This window comes from Chinchilla lanigera, unplaced genomic scaffold (assembly GCF_000276665.1).
Source record: "Chinchilla lanigera isolate Chin_1 unplaced genomic scaffold, ChiLan1.0 scaffold00015, whole genome shotgun sequence".
In the NCBI taxonomy this organism is placed as follows: Eukaryota; Metazoa; Chordata; class Mammalia; order Rodentia; family Chinchillidae; genus Chinchilla; species Chinchilla lanigera.
This window is the reverse complement of record NW_004955416.1, coordinates 338,740-359,722: the sequence shown is the minus strand read 5'-3', so window position 1 is coordinate 359,722 and position 20,983 is coordinate 338,740. Positions and strand designations below refer to the sequence as shown.

Below are 20,983 nucleotides of genomic sequence, written 5' to 3'. Positions count from 1 at the left end.
TTAGAGGTGTTAAAACCAGTTGAAGGTATAAATTTCTGTGAGGTAAAGGGCCCATCACTCCCCATCATTGCTAAGTGAAGGCAGTAAAGAATCAAGGGAAGTTAGCGAAGAGGAAGGTACCAAGGGATAGGTGCATATAGGACCTAGTTAAGGAACTCTAAGTTTATGAGAGAAAAGACATGGGAAATTGCTGGTATAGTGGCCCAAAAAATCCAAATTTTTTGGGCCATCAGGACTACGGAGGCTTAATTCTACAATAGCAGCAGCAGCAGCAACAGTAGCATTTCACTGAGAGCTTTACTAATATGCCAGGCACTCTACTAAGCACTTCAGATTTGTGAGTCCTTTTTTAGAAATGAATAAAATGGAATTTTACATGACTATGTGCTCTGCTGAAGGTTATAAAGACAGTAGTTAGACAAGATATTAACTTGGGTTGTCTGCTACCATAGCTCCCTTTTTACCTACTAAATGAAATTCTAAGGACAAGAGTGTAAGAATGAAAACTGATGAGGATATCAGAGTAAAAGTAAAAAGGGATGAATTCTACTGCTTATCTAAGAGGGAAAGAGGAAAATAGATATGCAAAGGGAACACTGTTTTAACCTGAAGAATGAAGCAGGCTAAACTGGGCATGGTGCTGTACCCAGCACTGAGAGAGGCTGAAGCAGGAGGATTGCAAGTTTGAGGCCTGCTTGGACAATTTTGTGTGATCTCATCTCAGAATAAAATTTCTTTTAAAAGCTGGAGATGTACAATGGTAGATCATCCCTGAGTTCAATCTGCACTACCACCAAAAAGAAAAAGAAAAAATGAAGGAGGTTGGAAATATATCATAGTTTTGATTTTTATTCTTAGTGGGTATTACAGGTTATTATAACTGATATAGAAAAGTGGAATAAGAGGGTGAAGATTCAGATGAGAACCAAATGTTGAAATAGAGAAACAACTGTATCAAAAACCCTGAATGGGACGTGGGAGTAGGAGAGGGACAAGGGGTAGGAAGTGGGAGGAGGAAGGAGAGAGCATGGGAGAGGGGGCAGGAGGAGGTGGACTCACCAGTGGTAGTAGCGGAATCGGGGTCTCCAGTTGGGTGTTCGAAGTAATGTCTGCAAAGCACACGCCAAGTTCACAAAGAGGTAACACATGAGGAAAAACCTGAAGCACAAAAAGAGAAAAAGAGTAAGGGCTAGGGATGTAGTTCAGTGGTAGAGAAGTTGCCTAGCATCTGTGAGGCCCTGGGTTGCATCTTCAGCACCGTAAAAACAAAACAAAACAAACAAAACCCCTGTGAGAACAATGATCACTGTAAAATGATCCCTTGAGGGTTATTTTAAATAACTAGAGACTTCTGCCATAATGGAGCCCACTTCCAGACCACTAGCCCTTGAGTAAATAAGCAGAGAAATTTAAACCTCTTCCCACAAATGCACTCATCCTATGTTCGCTCTCAGTTGATGACACAATTATTCTACCCAGCTGTTTATGGGATAACCCAGGTTTCTTCTTCCTTACTCAGCTTTGTTCCAAATTCACTTATGAGGGCCTATGAGATTCTACCTATTTAAAATCTGGTTTGGGGGTGCAGCAAGAGCACTCGCCTAGCATGCATGAGTCTTGGATTTAATACGCAGCACCACCACCACCACCAAAAAAAAAGTGTGGTGGCACACGTCTGTAAATTCAGCATTCTTGGAAGGAGAACTACAAGTTGGAGCCCAGCTCGCACAACTTAGTAAGTCCCTGTCTCAAAAAACCAAGCAGCTGGGTGTGGTGTTGCACACTTGTAATCTCAGCACTCAGGAGGCTGAGGCAGGAGGACTGCTGTGAGTTCAAGGCCAGCCTGGGCTACATAGTGAGTTCAAGGCCAGCCTGAATAGTGAGACCCTGCCTCAAAAACCCAAAACTCAAAACCAAATCAAAACAGAAACAAAAAGGAGGAAGGGGTTGGTTATGTAGCTCTGAACGAGGACCCTGGGTTCAAACCCCAGTACTGGGGGAGTGGGTAAATTTCTAAACTTCTTTTCTTTTTTTTCCTCTCTACTACTGTCACCTTCATTCAGGCTCTCACTTTTTCTTCCTAGTTAGCATTCCCAGCTCAATTTTGTAACTTGAGTTGTAATACATTATGTTCTCTCCTTCCTCCTTCCACTTCCTACCCCTTGTCCCTCTCCTACTCCCCCGTCCCATTCAGGGTTTTTGATACAATTATTTTTCTATTTCAACATTTGGTTCTCATCTGAATCTTCACCCTCTTATTCCACTTTTCTGTATCACTTTATAACTGGATCATTCTACAACATAAACATAACAACATAATTTTGTATTCAAAGGATTATGCACTGTTTCCAAATAAAAGACCAGGTCATTTGTGATCTGGCTCTACTTCTCTGGCCTGCCAACTCACCCAGCATGCACTTGCCACCACAACCAAGCCAAACTTCATTTCTCAACTCTGTTACACATACCCACTGCCTAGAACATTCTTCACCTCTTATTTGCTTAGCAAACAATTAGTCATCCTTCAAGACACAACTGTCACCTCCTACAGTAAATCTCTCCAGAGTCCCAGGTTACTTACATGCCTCACTTTAAGAACTATCCCACCCAGCACTCAACGCTACCATGGCCCTCATCACCAGGTGTGGATCGTGAGGTTTCCTTGTCGTCAGCTCTTTAAGGCTGTGCCTTATCCATCTTATCCATTGTATTCTCAGTACATTATATAGTGTCAGGTTGATAATACGTCATGAATAAGTCAGAGGTGAGTGAATAAAAGCTAACAACCAATTAATAATGAATCAGAAAAGAAGGTGAGGCTGAGGTGCAGCTCAGCAGTAAAGCACTGCATATGTAAGGCCTTTGGGTAAGTCAGCTCTACAGGAAAGTTCTCTGGAATGTTCATTATCCCTTAAGTGAAGTTAAACCTGCATTTGACTTACTCTGTCATTATCACTACTGTTATATGACTGATGGAAATCATGCGTTATGTATCATATAAGTAAGAATAATTAAAGATAATAACTGGCTCTTACATGGATAGAATTGGGGCCACAAGATCCAAGGAGGCAATAAGAATTCCCAGCTCTGCAATGGCAGCAGTCAGAAGTAAAGCCCAGGTAGGTTCCCCATTGGCCTTGCTGTGACCGAAAACCTGTACACAAGAGGGAAAATACCAGGCTTATACTGAGTAAATGTGCTCTTGATTCTTTTAACCTACAGTTTCACAATCTGAAAAATAATAATGCTAGCCTGGCATGGTGGCACACGCCTGTAATCCCATCACTTGGGAGGCTGAGGCAGTAGGATCGTTGCAAGTTCCAGGCCAGCCTGGGCTACAAAGTGAGCTCAAGGCCAGCCTGAACTGCATAGCAAGACCCTGTCTCAAAAGACAAAAAATAAAAATGAAAAATAAAAAGTGAGGACTATTAAAAAAAGATGACTATAAAAATAATAATGCTACAACAGCACTATCTTTTAAACACCTTTACCACAATTATACATAAACTCATATTGGTGAATTAGATGGTTCTCTGTTAAAAACCTACCTGTTTCTGTATTTATGACCACACTGTTTCTCCTAAAACCTGGGAAAAAAGAGAATGTCACAGAAAGAAAGAGGATGTCACTCACCCTCAGGAATGGTATGATGTTATCCTTGGCAATAGCCTGCAACAGCCTTGGTGCACCTGTGAGGCTCTGAAGTCCAGCCCCACATGTTGAAAAGAAGGAGCCAATGACAATCACCCATGGGGATGGCCAAGACAAGGTCCCCACCACCAAGTTACCTTTCACTGCATCCCCAAACCTAAGAAAGAAATAAGCAGCAAGGAAATGTAATCTGTAAATACCTTAACACTGAAATAACAGAAAGACATTTCACCTTTTCTCTGTTTATAATTTTTAGAGAATTAACATTGAGGTAGACATGAATACTAAGAAAGGTAAAGGTAGATAGCTCTGATTAAAAGCCAACAGTCCAGGCATGTAGCTCAGTGGTAGAGCACTCGCCTAGCACATGGAAGACCCTGGGTCCAGTCTCCAGCAGCATCAGCAAAAAAAAAAAAAAAAAAAGGCATTGGCTGGAGATGACAGCGCAAGCCTATCACCTCAGCACTCTGGGAGGCTGAGGCACAAAGATCACAAGTTCAAATCCAGCCTGGACAACTTTATGATTTAGGGAAACCTCATTTTAAAAAAAAGAAAAAAGAATAAGAAAGATTAGGATTATACCACAGTGCAAAGATCACCAAAAAACAAAAACAAAGCATTGATGACCCCTATTAAGAAAAGACAACCTAGAACCAGAAAATAAACTAAGCTTTAGTTACAGCTTCCTCCTTCAGATTACCAAAATAATCTGCTTTTAGGGAAAAACTAGAAAGCACAAAAAATAAAAAAGGAAACCCCAAATCTTAACATTGTATATACCTGGCGTATCTTAGTTTATTTACTATTTTTTTAAAAACCTGGATGAGTTGACTACATTTATAATTCTGTATTCTTTTTAAGTATATGCATTTTTCTATTATGAAAAACCATGAATAAAAATTTAGCGCTTTGAATAATCCTGTATCACAGTTTACATTACCCATTTGTCACTGTAATTAACGTGTGTGTGTTACTAGGGATTGAACCCAGGATCTCTGAAATGAGTTACATTCCCAGCCAGCCCTTTTTCAAATTTTCAGACAGTGTCTTGTTAAGGCATGAAGGTGCTAAGGCTGTGCTTGAACGTTCTATCTTCATGCCCGAGCCTCCCAGAGAACTGGGATTACAGGTGTGTGTGCCATCACGGCTGACCTACAATTACCATCTTTATATATACTGACACATCAGATTTTCTTAGGCAGATTCCTAAGAGGTAATAACTGTTTTAAAAAAGGATCAATATGGTAAAACATTTTCAAATCATTCCAAACAGAAATTTATAATAAATTCTGCTCTCACTGGAAGTATATGAGGATTCAAGACTTATGGCACACACACATGCCACGTAAATCATGACTATTAAACATTTAAGTCACTGCTAATTAGCTCTGTGAATTGTTTAAATACTTTTTAAAGTATGTAAAAAGTGCAAAAAACAAATGTACATATCAATAAATTTCTACAAAGCAAATACCCATGTAACTATTATGCAGATCAACTAGCAGAACACTACCAGCACCCAAAATTCTCTTATACCTCCTCCCAGTCACTCTACTATCCTCTGTATCTTTTCTTCCTCTCCACTACTATATTGCTTTTTTTTTTTTTTCCGGTACCAGGAATCAAACTCACGACCTTGCGCTTACCAGGCAGGCACTGTGCCGCGGAGCTAAATCCCCAGCCCCTTATATTGCTTTCTAATACTATGTTTTCTTATTTATTTTAAAACTTTATATAAATGAAAAGCAATATATACATCTCGTATTTGGTTTCTCTTAGCATTGTAAAATTCTTTTTCTTTTATCACTATGGTTCATTTATTTTTATTGTTGTGTAGTCTTTCATTGCATGAATACATAATGTACTCATTCTACTACTAATGGATATTTAGTTATTTCCAAATCTTGACTATTTGGGAGTACTACTACTGTGAGAATCCTTGTGCATGATTCTTAAAGCATGCGTACAAATATTTATTGGATATACCTTGAAATAGAATGGCTGGGTCATACATATGTGGGTATTCAACCTCAACTTTTGTTTCTTGGTGTTTTTACTTGCCTTCCTTCACTTTTGGTCTAGCTCTCCAATAGTTCTTGGTGTACAGGGAAGTACTTATTATTCAGACAAATTTGCTGCTTTTTAAAAGTTCTACATTCACTATGGTTCACACATTTATAGCAACACACTGGTCCCTATTATTCACTATTCTTAAAGGGAATTATATACATTTATATTTATCCTTACCTTCTTCTCCTTTTCTTTCTCTTTCCCCTTTTCTTTCTTCCTTTCCTTTCCTCTTCCTCCCTCCCTCCCTTCCTACCGTGCAGGGTACTGTGCCGGGTATCAAACCTAGGGCCTGGCACATGCTGTGCAGGTGCTCTGTCACTGAGCCACACCCCATCTCAGTACATGAATTTTCTAATTATTAGTCAATCACTGTTACCTTAGACTGGGTTTTTGAGAGCATAACTGTCTTAGAGCCATTTTGGATGATCGTATGTCATGGAAATCACACAAAGAGTGTAACTACTCACTTGTCTCTGAGAACAACCCCTTCAATACATGCACCAAAAAGGACAACATTGCTTAAATCTACCATACTGAGGTCAAGGAAACTGCGTTTACCCTCCAACATCAGACAACATAAAGAATCAGAAATTCTCCTATCATTAAAGTAAATCACTAAGTTCCCTAATCCTACAAAAATCTTACTTGAATTTTGTATATGAAATGGGCAGAGTATCTTCCAAGAAGATGGTAGAGAAAAACCTTTACTAAAACATGGGTCAACCTAGTTCTACTAGATGTTCCTGTAATGTCGACTCAGGCCGCATCCCTGAAAGGATACAGACAAAGGACGTGGTCAGGATGGCAAGGATTGTTCCAATGGGAATAGACTTCTGAGCATCTTTCAGATCTCCAGATCTATTTGATCCAGCCATGATACCTTCAGAGAAGGGGAAAAAACAAAGTTAACTTCTTGAGTTCCTGGACACTTTGATGTTTATACTGATACTGAAGGCTAAAGGTAAATCTAAGAACTCTGAGAGTATAATTCTGTCTCCTGAAAAAAATAACTCCGTGGGTCTGAGATCTTCTAAAATAGACACATCAGCTGGGCGTGGTGGCGTATCCCTATAATCCCAGCTCTCAGGAGGCTGAGGCAGGAGGATCACTGCAAGTTCGAGACCAGCCTGGGCTACAAAGTGAGCTCAAGGCCAGCCTGAACTGCCTAGGGAGAACCTGCCTCAAAAAGACAAAATAAATAAATAAATTAAAAATAAAATAAAATAAAACAAAATAAAATAAAATAAAATAAAATAAAACAGACACATCAGCACTGCCACTTACCTGTGACAGAGGGAAAGAATATCCCCACCAGAAGAGTGAAAGAGGTGGTAATATCAACTAGAACATATTCATGATTTAAGTTTCCCAGGACATCAGATGATTTGGCTGAGGGCTTTTCAATGATCTCTCCCTTAGGTAGATAATTACTCCAAAGGTTCTCTGCAGAAGGAAACAGAATATAATAAAAAAAAGTATAGTAAAAATACAACTAGTTAGCCAGGTATAGTGACACACATCTGTAATTCCAGCACTGGGGAGGCTGAGGCAGGAGAACTGCTGTGAGTTTGAGGCCAGGCTGGGTTGTATTGTGAGTTCATGGCAGAGTGAACTACACAGCAAGATCCTGTCTCAAAATGCAAATATTAATAAACTAATTTCTTTCTTTTTTTGTTTTTTTGAGACAGGGCCTCGCTATGCAGTTCAGGTTGGCCTTGAGTTCACTTTGTAGCCCAGGCTGGTCTTGAACTTACAATGATCTTCTTGCCTCAGCCTCCTTTGTGCACCACCATGCCCAGCTCAATAAACTAATTTCATACCCAAAAAACATTTAAAATCAGACCACTTTTTGACATAGTTTTTATTTTTTGTTTTGCTTGAGATCATACACAGAGCCTTGCATATGCTAGGCAAGTACTCTCCCAGTTTGCCACAATTCTAGACACTTATAATAACAGTTTTTAAAGGACTGTTTGTGTCAACATGAATACATATATACACATATGTATTGTGCAATAAAACACATAAATAAAAATGTCTTTCTTCATTTTAAAGATAATTTGACAAGATGTTTTAGTACAACAAATACAGTTAACTTTTCTAATATAAATAGTAAAAGTTAGCCAGAATGTCTCTCAAAGCCTATTACTTTTTTTTTTTTTTTGGTCTTTTTGAGACAGGGTCTTGCTATGCAGGTCAGGCTGGTCTTGAACTCACTTTGCAGCCCAGGCTGGCCTCAAACTCACAACCATCCTCCTGCCTCAGCCTCCCGAGTGCTGGGATTACAGGTATGTGCCACCACGCCCAGTAGCAGTCTATTACTTTTTACTAGTCATCTATACTATTTTAATACCTGAATGTGGACTTGCTTAATGTGTAAAGAAATTTGTGGATCAAACATTTAAGACTAATGTCACTTAGGAAAGAATTTCAGAAATTTAGTTGAATTAGAAAAATATGTGTGAATGTGATGACACTGAAACAGTTCTATTTTACTTGTCATTTCAGGAATAACATTCGCAATTTTTTAAGAACACATAAATTTGGCTATGGTGGTGCATGTCCAGTCCCAGCTACTCAATAGGATGAGGTGGGAAGATCATTTGAACCCAGGAATTAGAGGCCAGCCTGGGCAATGAAGGACGACACTGTCTCAAAATAGAAAGGTGTGGAAGGGAGAGAGGGACAGACTATAGAAACTATTTTATCTTATTCTAGCTCTGCTGTTCTCAAAGGAGGTAAATTTTAACAGGCTAACACTACAAGGGATGCTGAATAATTGTGCCGTGTACTAAGCTTAAGAAAGGAAGTAGCACCATGGCAGTACATTTTCATGACCGAGAAGAGTCTAAGATGGGGGATCCTATTTCCTTACAAAGGAATAAAAAACCCTCAACTCACCTGTAATGATACCACTAGCCAAACCAGGAATGCCCTGGATTGACGTGACATTATTGTGAACAAAGTACTCATCACAGGTGGCATTGAAAAACTGACTGGAGTTACAGAAAAAGCCCCATAACTTTGATGGTACTGTCATGTTGTTAATTTCCTTGGTCTTGGAACAAACGTCAATGTGTCTTGATGAAAGAGTGCGGTTACCCAGCATGCAGACCCTAAGTGGAAATAAAAAAGGGGAAAGATTAAGCAAGAAAAAGAAAATATATTTTTAAAAAAGGAAATAGGATAGTAAAGGAGCAAAATGATCTCCTCTCTAAGAGCTTCTGTCATAGATAGGAAAGGAACTAGTATTTACTGACTGGCACTGTGAGTGGTGACACACATATTCTGCCAATTTAACCCTTACAGCGATTTCATAGTGCATTAGCATTTTTTATTTTGTGGATGGAAGAACTAAACTTTAGGGAAATATAATATTCCGTCCAAGATCATTCTGATGGTACATGACAGTGATAGAATTCAAACACAAGAATTATCAGAAGACTGTATGCTGACTCATTTTCCAAAAACAGGCTACTAATCAACTATTAGGTCAAAATAATCCTGGAGTCCTGTGATTCTTATTAAAAAAAATAGTCCCTATTTTTTTGGCCTAGAAAAGCCTTAAACTCATAATACCACCTTGGAATTATTATGTTAAGCCTTTTGGTTACTGTTGTGAGGAAGACAGCTTGGCTAGAATTAAAAAAACATCCCACTAAAACAAAATCGTTCTTCTACGTAAGCCTAGACCCAGTGGGAATGAAGGTATTAAAGAATAATACAAATATTCTTTTATTTCACTGGGATTTTTCTAATTTTAGTTGTGTTCTATCCAAAGACCTAAATACAAACAAAAGGATAATACACCCATAGTTAAAATACCTCTTTGTTCTTAGGTAGAACAAAGCAACTTTTAAAATCTTCAGAACGATTACACACATACATAATGAATCATGTTTCTATTACTCAGCGTCAATGACTTTCAACAGTTCCCAGTTTTGTTTCATGTATTTTTTTAAGCTTTTGTCTTATTTTCCTGGAATACTTTAAAGAAAATACCATGCCTTATGGCTTTGTCCTCCGTCAACAAAGAAAACTCAAGGCATGGAATTTTCCAAATTGAGATACAGCCAAAATATTGCTTTTAGAGCTTGCATGACCCTAAAAAGATCTTCAGCTATATTACAGATAAGCAGACTAAACATCTATGATAGAATCTATTATTGATGCTATATAGCATAACATAAAAAATGCTGGACAGGCATTAGGAAAATAAGAGTTCATGTTCTTGTTCGCCATTACCAGATAACTGGGCCAGGGCTGGGTATTTTTTTTTTTTTTTCCATTACTGGGAATCAAACTCACAACCTTGTGCTTGCCAGGCAAGCGCTGTGCCGCTGAGCTAAAAGGGCTGGGGATTTAGCTCAGTGGCACAGCACCTGCCTGGCAAGTGTGAGGCCCTAAGTTTCATTCCCACTACCAAATAAAAAAAAAAAAAATCAGATAACTGGACCAATCGCAAAATATTAGACTCATCAAAGTCTGATTGAAATTATCATACCACCAGATACTGTGAGTGACTCCCTAATAACGAGGCCAAGAGACAGTCACGTACGGGAAATGTGGGGGTGCAAAAGAAGACTTGATGGCTCCAGCATAGATTGCCAAGATCGATACAATGACACAGGCCAGGAAAAGTGAGGCAAACTTATTCACATAGCGCACACCGATGAATACCACCAACACCATGAGGACCAAGAAGGCTGTGCCATACACTCGCATGTTATTTAGCATGGCTGCTGATTCCTTAAGGGCATCATCGCTGTGAAAGATGGCAGCCCGGGGCACAATGTACACCTGTTAGAACAACAAAAAATGGTCATTTCAAAATAATCAAATAAAAGGGGCTGCAATAATTTTTATCTGCTTTCATGAAGGAAAACAAAGCTGAAACAGAAAAATGACTAGAGAATTAGCCTAATTCCTATTTGGATCTGGAATACCTACAGAAACGAGATACCATGAATTTTTTTTCCTATTTGCTATTCTGAATAACTACATTCCCAAGTGAAAACAAAAGGAATAAATATTTTTAGTCAAAGGGATGTATATGATAATAATGATAATTAGCTTAGCCCTTCCATCATCACTTTAAATAGTAAAGAATATATCCCAATGAATAGAGAAATGGAATACATTTTATTTCACTGGGATAAAGACATCAAAAAAGACAAGGTTTATTTTACACCCCACCCCCACCCCGTAGGCTCAGATCTTGCTTTCCAAGACTGTTACTTAGTTGAACTGGTAGAGTGGCAGCAATCAAGTGAAGGGGAAGAGGAAGGGACAGAAAAAGGACCGCAATCTTTCTGTCTCACTAAATTAAGAGCCTAGTAACAGGTCAGCAATCACTGCATTGATTTCTACAGCTGACCTCTCAGAAACTTTGATATCAAAGAACAAAACAGACCTAAATCCGTATCTCTTCTATGTAGACTGCAATTAAGTTGTTACTCACCAGAAAAATTTCAATGGCACCAAGGATATACATGGCTGCTGCAAATGTGGTACCAAGATAAAAGCAGAGGCCAACAGCTCCACCAAACTCTGGACCCAGTGCCCGGGAAATCATAAAGTAAGAGCCTCCAGCTAGAAGACAAAATAGAAGGTGAGTAGGATAAACAGTTATTAGGAACAGGAATGTGAGCAAGTCATAAGTAAGAATAAACAACATATGCATAGAGGATAAACGTGTCAGGCTTTTGAAAATCCTGAATGTGTTAACAAGTAGATTACTAGTGGGAAGTAGAAGATGAAACTTGTATTATGTTATATCTAATGCTCTATAATAAGCAGTACATTTTACCAGGAATGGGAATATTTAACATGGGCATGAGATAGCCTAATAAAATATATCAACTAAAACAGGCTAGGGCTGGGGATATAGCTCTGTGGCACACCACCTGCCTAGCAAGCGTGAGGTCCTGAGTTCAATTCCTGGTACCAAACACAAACAAACAAGAAAACACTAAGACAGGCCAAAGTGTGACTAAAAATAAAGCTTTGTAGTCTAGAAAAAAATAGACTTTAAAGAAGGTATGCTAGCCGAGTGTGGTGGTGCACAACTGTAATCCCAGCACTTGGGAGGCTGAGGCAGGAGGATTGTTGAGTTGGAGACCAGCCTGGGCTACAAAGCTCAAGGTCAGCCTGAACTGCATGGCAAAACCCTGTCTCAAAAAGACAAATAAATAAAGAAATAAAAATGAAGAAGATACTCTAAACACAAGTAGTATTAGTCTCTAAGGCCTATGGACTGTTTCTCTGTTGAATATAAAACACAGTAAGCCAGGTGTGGTGATGCACACCTGTAATCCTAGCATGTGGGAGGCTCACTACTAGTTGAGGCGAGCTTGAACTACACAGTGAGACCACATCTCAAAGTGAAACGGAACAAAACAATATTAAGCAAAGCAAAGCAAAACAAAACAACCAACAACAACAGAGCAAATATCAATCTGTTCTTTGGAAGTCTGTATCTCTGGCTTTATAAATATACAGTAATCACTGACAATCCCTGAAATCCAAGTCTGGACTACTCACCTGGCACCACTCCATTAGTGGCAATGGCACTCATGGAGATAGCAGTCAACATTGTCTGTGAAAAAAGACAAAGGACACTATTGTTACCAGGTGAAGCTGACAGTTCTGTACTACTCTCCTAACTGTAGACCTCAGAGCACTTTTTAAGCATTTACCTGTACCTACTTTTATGGAGGGAGTTGCTGGCATTCCCAATGATATGTAAATGAGATGATGTGTCCAACTCTGCATTAGTCACACTACTATTATCTGTACATACAGAGATTCCTCATTTATTGACTCAATTCCATTCCTGCAACTAGGTTGTTAAATGAATTGGCTGCTAAATGAAGAACTGTATATAGTATGCACATTACAATATTCAGAACAATGAGATGGTCAAAGGAAATGCCAACCTGATGACTTTGCTTTTATTTATATAATTTACATGCAGTACTGTGTTGTATAACAATAGAAAACTACAGTACTGTACAATACAGTCAACAAGTTACAGTACTATATAAAAGATATTGAGGCTCTATAAACAAGATGTACAGAACTGCATAAAAAAGACAAGTCATAAGCCTGAGTAGCAGATTAAGTCTGAACATCCCACTTCAGTTGTAAGTCCAAACAGTTGTTAAACAGGTAGGTCATTAAATGAAGAGTGTCTATACTGTCAAAATGGCCTTGATATCATAACCTGGAGATTAGGCGCTAAGAGCCTAATCTTACCCAAGAACATCTGATCTCATTCTGAATCTCCTAAACAGGAAATAAAGCCTAACACACTCAAAAGGAATAACTAGGGAGAGAACTTGGAAACAGACTGGAACCTGACTAAAGACTAGCTGTGGAACCAAGAACAACATTCAGCAATAAACGAAAGCAGTGAAAACTTCAGTGTAGAAGAACTGTGACTTACTGAGTAGCACAGTACAGAACGGACTGCAAATAGGGAGCAGCTGGAGGCAGAGGGCCTGGTTAGTAGGCCACTACAATAGTTCAGTGAGAGGCTTAAAAACTACAATGGTGCCGGGTATGGTACAGCACGCCAGCAATCCCAGCACTTCGGAGGCTGAGGCAAGAGGATCATTGCAAGTTCGAGACCAGCCTGGGCTACAAAGTGAGCTCAAGGCCAGCCTGAACTGCACAGCGAGGCCCTGTCTCAAAAAAAAAAGACCAAAAAAACCAACCAAACACCTACAATGATGGTAGTCAGAATAAAAAGGAAGGGTTGAATGTAAGATTTCCAACAGAGAATGGATTGGTCTTGGTGGCTGATTACATGTGAGATGTGACCAAAACTTTCAAGACTGAGAAACTGAAAACAAAACAAAATAGAACAGGAGCACCGTTAATTTATAATACGCACTATGTCTGCTTAACCTGCTCTGCAAAATACTCAGCTAATACCGGAAAGCAAAACGGTGACAGGAATAAAAAGAGACATAACAAAAATGACAGACATGGCTGGGATCCATCCCAGTATAGGGAAGAAAAGACATGGAAAGAAAAATTGAAATTTCTAAGAGAGAAAGACTAAAACCAAACCAAATCTAACTCAAATATGCCTCATCCCTCAAATAACTGTCAGTTTCTATTTATCAACACATTCTGGAATAACATACCACATTTTCTAATACATTTTCTGTAACAATACTGGTGCTATCCAGCTCCAAGTATTTAGATTCTTTATCTTCCACTTCCAGTTGAAGTCTTGCTTTGTACTTTCTAGCACATCATATAATCTTAGACAGCAAGCAGGTACTTGAATAACAGGTACTAAATAAATGAAAATCCTTTAGATTTTAATAACAGAATCATCTCTCCTGTTGACATTATAAATCTTTCTAAATGTTCTTTATTTCCAAAGATATCAAATGCATATACTCCTGAGAACACAAAATGTTCCACATGATCTCTAGGAGCCAATGCAAAACTTACACAGCAGCAGCAGATAAGGACAATTGCAAAGGCCTGAAGAACTCCAGCTGTGCCCACCACCCATGTAAGGCGTAGAAAGAGGATCACTCCAAAAATATTTTGTAGACATGGGAGGTAGACACCCATGAAGGTACCCATTTGGGGGGTCTAGAAAGAAAGATGCAGACAGAGGAAAAAATTATATAGTTATCCAAAAGAGATTTTTTTTTTTTTGCAGTTTACTTTTTTCTTTTAAAATTTTTAATCTTTTCTATAAAAACTTACTCCCTAATTATCATATTCATGTCAAAGTAAAGGTAAATTTAAGCAGTATCTTCAAAAAGCACATACAAATCTCTAGCTTATGGGTCTATTCCTAGAGCTATGCAGCTTTTCTTTGCACAGCTTCCTACACATTTTTTATATACATATGCATTTGGCCACAAATGTTTACCATTTTCTGTCCTTCCAAGATGACAGAAATTTCTCTTTTTCATTTAAAAACAGAATAATGGCCAAGTGTCATGGCACACATCCCTCTAATCCCAGCACTTGGGAGGCTAAGGCAGGAGGACTGCTGTGAGTTTGAGGACATCCTGGGCTACACAGTAAGTTCAAGATTAGCCTGGACTACATAGCAAGACCCTGTCTCAAAACAAACACAAAATAAAAATAAAAAAGAAATAAAAATAGAATGACTTGATGGAAACCCTTCGGAATTCGCTGGCAAATAGAACAGATGGGGAAATGTAGCCCAAGGGCCATCCTGCCAGTTTTTAAAGGGCTGAACAATTGAAGGCTAAATGATATATGTTGTCTCATCTTCATGCTAAGAAAAACTAGTGTTTTCTTTTTAGTAATCCAACAACTTCACAACAGACAGATGGCATGAGCAGATGGCTGCTGGACACCCCTGACCGCTATTCCCTCTCGCTGGAATGCTGCTCTCCCCCATGACTCCCTCCCTCACAACACTGAGGCCTCTGCGCAAGTATGACCTTGTCAGCGGGGCCTTCTCTGCTGAACCTACATGAAGCAGCAAAACCCTCCATCTGGCTCCCTTGCCAGCCTCAGTCTCTTTAATCCTGCTTACACATTTGTTAAAGCATTTCCCAAAACTTAATGTACATTTTTACAGAGTTAAAACCATCTACGGACCGTCCCCCCACACGACAGCCAGGGCACTGCTTGTGCTATGACACCAGTGCTCGCTACTGCCAGGAATATGTCAAGCATTTAATAGTTCCTAGACATTAAATGGTCCTTGCTATTCTGAGGCCTCACCTTGGTTGGCTTCTTTTTCCCTTCAGTGATATTTTCTGCCTCTTCATGCTCCTTTGCTCCTTGTGTTAGATTAGTGTAATTGGCCATCCGATTGAGGAGAGAAGAGACCTTTGGTCTGGTGTCCATTTCTTCCTGTAAAGCCAGACGTATGGAAGAAATGAATTACAAAGCACAATGAAAATAAGCCTCAAAATAAACTTTCTTGACATGAAAGTAAAAGAGACTGTTAAGAGAAATGGAAAGGAACGGGGGTGGAGAGAAAAAGGAAAGGAGGGTTACTGGAGTGGAAATGGCCAAAGTATGTTACATGCATGTACAATATGCCAAAATAAAACCCATTACCCTGAATAAATACTACACAAAACACAATATCTTTCTATCAGAAAACTGCAAAGTAATGAGAAAATTTTCATAGGTAAATATTTTAAGGAAATTTATCAATGAGACTGTTTCCCATATTTAAAGGATCATAGAGGCTGATCCTTGGTTGACACATGGTTGACACAAGCCTGTAATCCCAGTACTCCGGAGGTTGCAGCAGGAGGATTCCCATGAGTTGAAGGCCAGCCTAGACTACATAGTGAATTCAAGGCCAGCCTGAACTACACAACCAGACCCTGTCTCAAAATAAAAAACAAACAAAAAACCAACAACAACAAAAACTAATCAAGTACTAAAAGAGCTAGGAATGTAGCAAAAGGTAGAGTGTTTGCCTAACACAAATGAGGTCCTGGGTTCAATTCCCCAGCACTGTGCTTTCTCCCTCTCTCTTTCTCTCTCTCGCTCGCTCTCTCTCTCTCACACACACACACACACACACACACACACACACACACGAAGTCACACTTTATTAGGGTGCCATGAACCCTATAAAATTTTTAACTGACAAATTAAAATATGCATATTTTAGCCAGATGTGCTGGTACACACTTATAATCTCAGTATTCTGGGAGGCTGAGGCAGGAGGATTCAGGAGTTTGAGTCCAGCCCAGACAACTTGTTGACTTAGCAAGACCTTGTCTCAAAATAAAACGTAATTTTTAAAAAAGGGCTGGGGATACAGCTCAGCATGAAGACCGTCAGTTCAATAACCAGTTCCACCAAGTAAGTAAATAAACTGCATATATTTACAGTGCATAACATGTTTTGACATATGCATACATACAAAAAATCTTGCTAGTTAATATATCCATCACGACAAGTACTTCTTTTTGTAGTGAGGCCACTGAAAATCTGCTGTTTTAGCAACTTTCAAGTATATATTAACTACAGTCATCATGTTGTGTAACATATCTGAAAACCTTATTGTTTTAGTTTTCTCTCATTGCTGAGACAAAATACTTGACACCTGAAGTTAAAGGAGGAAAGGTTTATTTAGCTCACAGTTTATAGAATTTTCAATCCATAGTCAGGTGGCTCCAAGGCAGGGTGGCGTGACAGACAGGCATCACAAAGAAGAAACAGTTCATGGCAGGCAGAAGGTAACAAAGCAACAAGGAACAAGACAAGCCTCTTTCTGTTCTTTATACTGTATCCAGACTACCAGATTAGAGTGGTCCCAAACTAATCAGTGGATTAACTTAGTAATCACACACCCCCTTAATCCTAGCATTGCACCATTAATTAATCACACACTCTAGATTCAGCCACCTCTGAAAAAGCTCCACCTACGACTGCATGAGGCTTTGGGAGGACATCTAGACACAGCCATAACACTTATTCTTCCTGTCCAATGGCAATTTTATACCCTCTGACTAACATTGCCTCATCAGTCCCATCTATAGCCCCTGATAATTAACACTGTATTCCCTGCTTCTAGGAATTCACCTTTCAGATTCCATATGTAAGTGAGATCAGTGATATTTTTCTATTTCACTTAACACATTTTCTCCAAATTCATCCATGTTGTCTCCAGTGACAGGATTACCCTCTTTTTAAGGCTGAATAATAGTCTACTGTGTTATATGTTTCCGTATCCATTCATCACTGTTGGACACTTAGGTTGCATATCTTGGCTACTATGAACAATGCTGCAATAAACATGGAAACCCAGACATTATTTTGACATACTGACTTCATTTTCTTTGGCTATATACTGAATGGTGGAACTGCTAGGTCATGTGGTAGTTCTATTTCGAATTTTTTGGGGAAATTTCATGCTGTTTTCTGCTTACACTAATTCATCCTTCCTTTTTTCTTGTGCTAGGGATCCAACCCAAAGCCTCACACTTCCCAGGCAAGTTCTCTACCACTGAGCTACATCTCCAAACCCCTACTTATAACATTCTTAATGAAAACTTTCATTATTCTTTGTAGTAGCTAAGTAACTATCTACAGTGAAAACAAATCAGTGGCTCCTGCAGTACTAACATTCACATTGGTAATGTGATCAACTATATCACACCCTCTTTTGGCTACCAATATTTATGGCAATTATTAGGTTTTTCTTTTTTAAGTTGTTTGGGGGTCAAACCTAGGGCCTTCATGCTAGGCAGGCACTTCATCACTGAGCTACAGTCCCAGCTGTGTAATTACTATAGCACCAAGCATGATAGACTGAGGAAGAACATCTGTGGTTGAAATAAATGTTCACCTCAGAACTTAGTTTGAAGGAAGCTGAAAGAAAAAGAACTTTTTTTAACAAAGCACATTGCGAGATATGGCACTTCCACTGTTGTCTAAAGCCAGACAAACGTAGTATTGTACTAAACCAGTCTCTTTCAGTAGTTTGGACACAGACCCATCAGTCTTAGTCAGATAACACATACAGGTTCTCTTCACTATGTTAAGTGAAATAAGTCCAAAGAGAGGCATACCACATAATTTTACCTATATGACAATACTAAAAATTTTAACTCAGCTGGGCATGGTGGTGCATGCTTGTAACCCCAGCACTTGGCAGGCTGAGGCAAGAGGATTGTCTTGAGTTCAAGGCCAGCCTGTGCTACATAGTGAGTTCAAGGCCAACCTGAACTGCACAGTAAGACCATGTCTCAAAAAGTTAATTCAGAAGTAGACAGTACAATGGTGGTTACCAGAGGCTGGGGAAAGAGAGGAGGAAGAACCAGGAATGTCAGGCAAAGGTTACAAAGTTTTAGTTAAACAAGAGTAATAAGTTTTACATCTGTTCCACAATATGGTGACCACCTTAATATACTGTGTATTTCAAAACTGCTAAGAAACTAAAATTCCAATATTTATATCACTAATAGTACAAAGGGTGATGGATATGTTAAGTAACTTGATTTAGTCATCCCACAATATCTACATAAATGAAAATATCACATTTTACCTGAAAATGTAATTATTATTTGTTATAAACAGATACATTTTTGGAATAGGGGAAGAATTGAAGGGAGATAGTAAATACTATACATATATATATATATATATATATATATATATATACACACACATATATATATATATTCCTCCAAAGAATGTAAACGTCATGTATTGCAAACATGTACCAATAAAAAGAGACATATAAATCTTAATCTGGCAGCCTCTCCTTAGAGTGGTTATCGTTTAGATAGTTCTAAGTTAAATGTTAGTCTTCCTAAACATAGGGCTGTTTTATATTCAAACTATTCTATATCTAAATCAGACTACAAGGCTCTCCATATGTCTGAGAAATCAACACTCTTCTTCCTTACTTCATATCATTTAATAGGCCAGGGATATAGCTCAGCAGCACAGAGCCTGCCTGGCAAACGTGAGGTCATGAGTTCAATTCCTGGTACCACACACACAAAAAATCCAAAACAAAAACCCAGAAAACAGGGGCTGGGGATTTAGCTCAGCGGCAAAAAGCGCCTGCCTGGCAAGCACAAGGTCGTGAGTTCGGTTCTCGGTACCGGAGAAAAACCAAAAAAAAAAAAAAAAAAAAAAAAAAAAAAAAAAAACCCAAAAAACAAAAAACAAACATAACATTTAATAAATACTCACTATAATTAGATCATGTGGACAAAATTAATTATAATGAAAAGTTATAACAAGTATATTTTATTTAAACATTATTCAGCTTATTTTAAAATAAGAGACAATAGCTATCTTGAAATCTCTTCCTAAATTTTGTAGTTTTCTCCAAAGTATTACCTCAAAGAGTGCCAAATTTTTATCAAAATATTCATTTCCTTCTTCATAATTGGAATTATTGAGATAAGCATTTCGAGCTTTCTTATGCCCATCATCTGGAAAAAACAGTAAACCAAGTTAGTTTCTCACTGGTATTAAATAAACAGCACCAAATAACTGCATATTGCCTCTTTATTAATCTAAATTCAATCTAAGATTCAATTAACCTTGCTTGTAGAATGTGGCTCCCTTTTTAGTAGAAGCACCAACAAATCTCTAAGAAATAAACACAGGTCATTCTTTTTCTTAATTCAAAGACTTTTGGAGGCACTATTCTAGCCTGACTTAGCAAGGTCCTACTCTTAAAAGTTACCCAAATCCAGGACAGAAAAAAAATCCAGAGGATTTATGAAGTACCTACTCAGGATACAGACATGAGCTACTTTACAAACTGCTGTTGTTAACACTGGAGAAAGAATTCTCTATCTCCAGGGCTGTCTGACCTTTTATCAATTATGTCAGGTCACTTAACCAAGTATTATTTTTGTATACACAATTTCTTACGTTGTTAAAAGAGGCACCAGATGGGGGCAGAGGAGGCAAGGGAGGAGGAAGGGAGTAAAGAGTAAGTTGAACATACACCAAGTCCCCACGATGACCTAGTTATTAGGGAGTCACTCACAGTATCCGGTGGTTAAGAATGTAGTGAACAAAGTATGAAGAAAAAAAGAGAAAAACTTGAGTCTCTAGGAAAGCGAAGTTTGTACTTCCTTGATTTTGGTTTTGTACTATGAAAAGTTATATAATTACACAGTCTGTCACTAAAGAAAAAAGTTAAAAATTATATAAAGCCTACTAAAATTTAAGATTTTCAGTTGATGTGGTAGCTCACCCTTGCAACCCAGCTGAGGCAGGAGGATCACTGCGAGTTTGCAACCCAGCCTGGGCTACAAAGTGAGCTCAAGGTCAGTCTGAACTGCATGGTGAGACCCTGCCTCAAAAAGACTAAAATAAAATAAAATAAAATAAAATAAAATAAAAATAGCTGTGGATGTTGTTGAGGTAGAGCACCCTGGGCTCAATTTCCAATGGCACCAGAACAAAACTGAAAACTAAGATCTTCAGTATTGAAGAAATATATAGCAATATAAATTTTTTAAAATACTAAAAATCCTATATCCTTAAATATATAAAATGAGTTTGGAAAAAGCCAACAAATTATCAGAATGACTGGGTCATGTGAAAGGACACAAAGCCAACCTCAACTAGTTCTCAGTGGTCAAAAGTTCAGACAATATAAACACTAAAAATAAATAGTATGAGGGGAGTGAAACACAGATGTAAGAAATACTCCACTGGGCGTGGTGGCACGTGCCTGTTATCCCAGCTACTGAGGAGGCTGAGGCAGAAGAATCAGAAGCTCGAGGACAGCCTCGGCAACTCAGCAAGACTC

General features: G+C 38.6%; 1 protein-coding gene across 1 annotated transcript in view; it reads right to left on the bottom strand.

Moving 5' to 3' along the window:
- Window positions 1-20,983, bottom strand: part of Slc12a6 (solute carrier family 12 (potassium/chloride transporter), member 6) — a 98,598-nt gene that overhangs the window by 16,090 nt on the left and 61,525 nt on the right. Inside the window, exons 4-16 of the mRNA XM_005381156.1 lie at window positions 19,552-19,646; window positions 15,454-15,585; window positions 14,191-14,337; window positions 12,265-12,319; window positions 11,183-11,313; window positions 10,280-10,521; window positions 8,623-8,837; window positions 7,006-7,164; window positions 6,503-6,601; window positions 6,189-6,246; window positions 3,634-3,808; window positions 3,036-3,154; window positions 1,060-1,158 (exon numbers count right to left, since the gene is read on the bottom strand). Of these exons, the coding sequence (XP_005381213.1) occupies window positions 1,060-1,158; window positions 3,036-3,154; window positions 3,634-3,808; window positions 6,189-6,246; window positions 6,503-6,601; window positions 7,006-7,164; window positions 8,623-8,837; window positions 10,280-10,521; window positions 11,183-11,313; window positions 12,265-12,319; window positions 14,191-14,337; window positions 15,454-15,585; window positions 19,552-19,646 (1,726 nt within the window). The remainder of the gene's footprint in view (window positions 1-1,059; window positions 1,159-3,035; window positions 3,155-3,633; window positions 3,809-6,188; window positions 6,247-6,502; window positions 6,602-7,005; window positions 7,165-8,622; window positions 8,838-10,279; window positions 10,522-11,182; window positions 11,314-12,264; window positions 12,320-14,190; window positions 14,338-15,453; window positions 15,586-19,551; window positions 19,647-20,983) is intronic.